At 33.7% G+C, this 5,933-nt stretch overlaps 1 protein-coding gene across 1 annotated transcript; it reads left to right on the top strand.

Annotated features, from left to right (window-relative positions):
- Positions 1-2,347: 2,347 nt before the first annotated feature.
- Positions 2,348-5,493, top strand: LOC117682189 (uncharacterized). Its single transcript, XM_034449295.2, has 2 exons — positions 2,348-2,401; positions 2,710-5,493. Exon 2 carries the CDS (start codon positions 2,716-2,718, stop codon positions 4,270-4,272), a length of 1,557 nt encoding a protein of 518 aa, XP_034305186.2. The 5' UTR covers positions 2,348-2,401; positions 2,710-2,715; the 3' UTR covers positions 4,273-5,493.
- The last annotated feature ends 440 nt before the right edge of the window (positions 5,494-5,933 follow it).

Genomic DNA, 5,933 nt, shown 5'->3' with positions numbered 1-5,933 from the left:
CACAATATAGTCAAACCTAGTACACTTTTCAAAAGTTGTTCCCCTTTGCGGGGTTAACGCAAAGCTCAAAATGAAAAAAAAACAAAAATCCCCCTTCTTTATACAATCAAATATTTGGGCGTACTGTGATGAAATCGCTTTGGATTTGATTTATTCATTCAATACTGTATGTGGTGGCAACCCGCATATTTAATGAGTCATTCTGGGGCAATCAAAATACATACTTGTATTACCTAAAACGGATTTTTAATGTCTAGTGATGTAGACACAATCATATAGATACAAAATATAGATACAAAATTCTATACTACAAAGGCTACTGTGATAAATATATGGGTTTTCCCCAAAAGATGACGGCCAAAAGACACAGCATTTGTAAAGTTTGGATTGAGATCACAACTACGATTTCCACAGAACTATCCATGTAGGAAACTCACGACCAGTTGTATGAGTAAGCGGCAAGTACTAATACATATATGCGATACTGGCCGCGGGTTTTCGACAACAATAATTATCATGCATGTAATATGCCACTTTCAAACGACGCCACCGTCTAACAGTACTTTCAGTACTTTGATTAATTTCTGAGTTGAAGAAAATTTCCTAAATATTGTGTTGAAATGATGAATACATACATAAGTATGTCAAACTAAGTCAAATAAATAAGGGGGGAATTATAACTAATGGTATTTATGTATCCCAACCTGGGAGAAATTCAAAGCCACCCTACCATCCCCTTAAGGTGGTAAGGAACATCTGTCGATAATAATGTGGGTTAAAGTACATTATAATTGGAATCATTTTACTGGTTTGAAATTTTCTTTCACTGTAAAAAATACGTTTTAGAAAATTTTGGAAAGGTAAACTTTTAAAAATCTCCAGCGGGATTCGTACTCATGACTTTCAAGTCTGCAGTGAACCCTCTAACCCACTGCACTTAGCTGTAACATGATAATGTTGGGAAAGAAACTATTTATAAAATTAAACTTGATTTTATTGTTTATTTAGATAAATAATACGACACAACCTGAATGTGTCACATACCATTCACTTTACGCGTAAATAATGAATTTTCCAATTAACAAATTAAATCTATTTTTTTTAGCAAATTTTATTTCATTTTAACTAAAGCGAGCCCCATACAATTAGCCTCAGTTTAAATCAGCCGGTACCGGAATTACATGCTTTCAGATTAACTTTTTGGGTACTGCGTCATCAAAAAGTGGTGTATAGAGCCACCTTATGTACTTAGTAACCCCGCCTTAAATGGGTCACGTGACATTCATCTCGGTCCATCAACAACAATGGCGACGTCGAGAAGGAGAGGTAGACCATTAACCTTCAAAGATTTGGCAAGGAAAGAAAGAATTGACAGACTGACAAGGATGGGAACAAATAGAAGATGGTCATCGGAGACCGAATAGATGGATGGAATGGGAATTAAAGCCGAATTAAACTTAGTTTCCATCATGACGTTGTGGGGGTTTTGCTAGTCAGGTTCCATTTCCATGTGTTCCGTGTCTTTACTTTATCAGTAATAAACCACAAGTGGGTTTTCGTTTAGAATTTTTTTTAAATAAACTTAAGAATTTAATGAAAGCTTCTTTACTCTGTTTAACGTGTCGGTAAAATGGACTATGAAACCTATAATTCAATCAAAAACATAATGGTCATAACTGATATTGAAAAAGTGCAAAACTCCATGTTTTATTTTTCCATGTTTGTTAATTTTCAAGATAGTTTTTATGTGTTTTCATGGATTAACAAAAACAAGGTTGCTAGTATACATGTTTTATTTAAAAAACTTCCCGTCCATCATCCCAAGTGGCAGACGGAAACTCTCCTTTGAACAAAAAAAAAAGAACACCTTTGATAGCTATAATGTGTTTCTCACTTCTCCTGTTCCATCTTCTGAATCTTCCACTTTCATATACATGTACATGGTGGTTTTTTTTTACAATCTGACATTTATACCAAATTATTTTACATGTACTGCTTATCAGTGATTTTGGTTAACCTATTATTACTTTACTATTAACAAGTCTTTGCTTTGTTTCAAATGATAAAAAAAACTTGCATGACTCGTTTGGTCATATGCCTTCTTACTAGTAATTACATTATATTCAATGATTAATTACTAAATAAGAACAAACAAAGATAGCCCCATTAACTGTTAAAAGCCTCCCTCTCCCTCTGAACTCTTTCCAAATGTATATATATTTATATGATATCAAGTTAAAAAGTTAACACATTCATATTCTTGCTTAGAAATATATGTCTTAATTCCAGGGTTATATCAAGTACGAGGCACGGGAAGTAACTCTAAATAATTTAACGCTGTCAGGTGACCACAAAAGCTCACTGCGGCCATGTTAGAGTACAGGGTATAAGAATAAACACGGTATGTGCCTTATTGATGGCTGTTAGATTGCTATATTGATGGAAACTACTACTTAAGTTTCATTTTTTAGATGTAACTTTAATGAAATAAATATTTACGTAAATATTACATTCCTACTTTCACTTCTGAACAGAACATTGTTGTACCGCCCCCACCTTCATAAGAAAGAAAAAAAGGAAAATAAATCGATTACGTGCTGTCCATTTTTTATACTTTTAACATGTTTAATATACAGTCATCTTTTTAACGGACATCGTTTACACAAATATATAAGTAGACAAATATAAAGTGTTTGCTATTTTTTGTAGAAAAGCATGGACCCCCGTCATAGTGCCCAGGATGTGCACCGATGTGACCTTTGTGAGACCGCCATAGTACACAGCTACTGTGACTTTTGTCATGTCAACCTATGCGTACCTTGTATAGGTAAACACATCTCAGATGGATATGACAAACATAAAATAGTTCGTTTTCAGGAACGAAGATCGACCCTTATTTATCCGAATTGTGGTAAACATCCACAGAAAAACTGCGAATTGCAATGCAAGGAATGCAGCAGCTTTGTCTGCTCTTCCTGTATGGCATCTGATCAGCACAAGGGACATAGCTTTGTCGAAGTCACAGAGGTTTACAAGACAAAAAAGAATATTATTGAAAAAGATACAAAAGAGTTAGAAAATCACATTTCCCCAAAATATAAAGAAATTACCCTTGAGCTGGAAAACCAGCTTGCCAACCTAGATGGAGAATATGAAAAACTTACATCAGTAATTTCCAAACAAGGAGAGGACTGGCACAGAGAAATCAACATCGTTATCAACAAAGTAAAAATCGAAATTAGCGAGATAAAAGCAAAACACATAGACATTTTAAAGAAACATTTGAATGAAATCAAACAGATACAGTCTCTCATAAATAAAGTTTTACGTGCTATGGAAGAAATCAAGGAATCTACTGAAGTATCTCCAACCATTGAATACAGCTCCAAGATCGAAGAATTCAGCAAGCTACCACCCAAGGTTAAGGTATCAGTGCCAACATTCATTCCAAAACCAATAGACCGTGAAAAGTTATATGGTTTGTTTGGACAGATCAGTCCCTTATCTACTGCCGCCGAAGAAAATGTCTTGTCACCAAATCAAACAAACACATCCGTCAGAGAACTACTGGATGAACCAGAGCTTCTTTCCACAATACAGACTGGGCACAACATACTATGCAGTGTTACATGTCTGCATAAAGACAGAATATGGACCAGTGGATGGAACAATGAAATTAAATGCTTTGATGTCAAAGGTTCACTCCTCCAGACAATCAAAACTAAATCAGGAGATTGGCCTTCTGATATAGCTGAAGACAGTGAAGGGAATATACTGTACTGTGATGGTAAAACAGTGACTGTGAATAAAGTAAAACATAGAGAGACAAAGGAGTTGATCAGATTACAAAATTGGAAGATTAGTAAGATGTGTGTCACCTCTAATGGTGATCTTTTGGTTACCATGTACAATAGTACTTTTGGAGCTCAATCCAAAGTTGTCCGCTACTCGGGATCTACTGTGAAACAAACAATTCAATTTGATGCTGAAGGTAAACCTCTGTACTCAGGGAATACTATAATTAAATACATCACTGAGAATGGAAACTATGATATATGTGTAGCTGACTTGGAAGTTCGTTCAGTAGTAACTGTTAATCAGGAAGGGAAACTCAGATGGAGATACACCGGTCACCCCTCAGTTACCAAGAACGAAACGTTTAAACCTTGTGGTATCAAAACAGACAGTCAGAGTTGTATCCTGATAGCAGATAGAGACAACCATTGTGTCCACATTCTGGATCAGAAATGGACAGTTTCTTCGTTACATTGATAACTGTGATCTGAAGAATCCTCAAGGTTTATATGTGGACAATAATGACAATATGTTTGTGTGCGAGTGTTACAAAGGCAATGTAAAGAAAATCAAATATTTAAAATAAGCACCATTGGTTTGTAAATTTGTACTGTACGTAAATCAAACAAATGTGACATTTTATCTTATATATTTGATATTAGAATTCTATACAATGCAGTTAGATCTATTTATTTGAATATCCATTATAATTTTGTTTTAGCTCAACTGAGCTGAAAGTTCAAGTGAGCTTTTTTAATCACTTTTTGTCCAGCGTTAGTCTGTATGTCTGTCCATCCATTCATAAACCTTTTACATTTCGACTCCTCCAGAACCACTGGGCTAATTTCACCCAAACTTATGACAAAGCATCACTAGGTAAAGGAGATTCAAATTTGTTAAAATGAAGGGTCGAAATCGTTGTGGGAGTGAAGATGCAATTGTTGCTCAGGTGAGCGATGTGGCCCTTGGGCCTTTTGTATAATTTGATTATTGCTGACCAGTAACTAGTAAATATGATATATGTACCTGTTAAACAGTCTGTGTTGATTGATGCCATTGACTTAATCATCAAATAATTTGTTCAAATTCAAATTAGTTTTATAAAGATGAGGTAAGTCTGCGCTTGACGATAGTTTGTATTCACTATAAATGCTTTCATTCGTGGTTCCATACAAATATGATGGTAGCAAACATTGTACAAAAACGCAAAGCTCGTTTGCAGAAATTTACATGCTAAACTACGCAATTATATTACATCTTTATTTTATTTTTTTCGTTTGTACACTGTGGAATTATTGGAATTCGTAATGGCCCACTTTTTGTGGTATTCGTGGGTAGCTTTCTCCAAAGAATTTACATCCTTCACGAAAACAAATTTGAAGAGAGTTTGTTTTCTTTCTGAAACTGAAAACAGACACATTCACGAAATTACATCCCGACAAATAAGTAAAAAAACCCACAATTTACGTAAATTGGCCCTCAAGAATACAAATGATTCCACAGTATGCAGTTCTCTAACATTAAAACAAAAAATATCTATGCATTTATGATTTCAAATCAAAAATAAATTTTATCTTTCAATTCTTTTGAATGATTTAAATGGACGATGAATATTGTTCAGAAGAAAATAAAACCATCTCATACATAAAAAATGCTATATACTGTTTTCTTTAGAGCTATTGGATTCATGAAATATGCATGCATTTTTAATTATGCAGATTATATCGTATCGTATATACTTTGTTTCTTTCATTCTTGGGGCATTAATAGTAATTAAACGTTTAATAAATGATTTTGAAAGTCAACATCATACATCATTTATTGTTAATCATTATTTAATATTCTTGGCCTATGCTATTTTTTAATCATTGTGTACTGGTTTATACTTTTTTCAGGACATACCTCTCAGATGAGGATAAAAAACAAATGAACAAATAAAATGACACATATTTTAGACAAAATCAATACACACGTTTACAATAAAATACTGACAATATTGACGAGTAATATTAAAGGTATAGTTAGAAATTGTTAACATAATTTTAAGATAAAAAATGACAAATTACACTAAACCATTTTGCTAAGTAAATACATAAAAATAATCTAAATTGTCCGCCATATTTTACGACGACCTAGTT

The sequence above is a fragment of the Magallana gigas genome, chromosome 4 (assembly GCF_963853765.1).
Source record: "Magallana gigas chromosome 4, xbMagGiga1.1, whole genome shotgun sequence".
Taxonomy (NCBI): Eukaryota; Metazoa; Mollusca; class Bivalvia; order Ostreida; family Ostreidae; genus Magallana; species Magallana gigas.
Note: the sequence above shows the minus strand (reverse complement) of the source record. Positions and strands in the feature narration are given on the sequence as shown.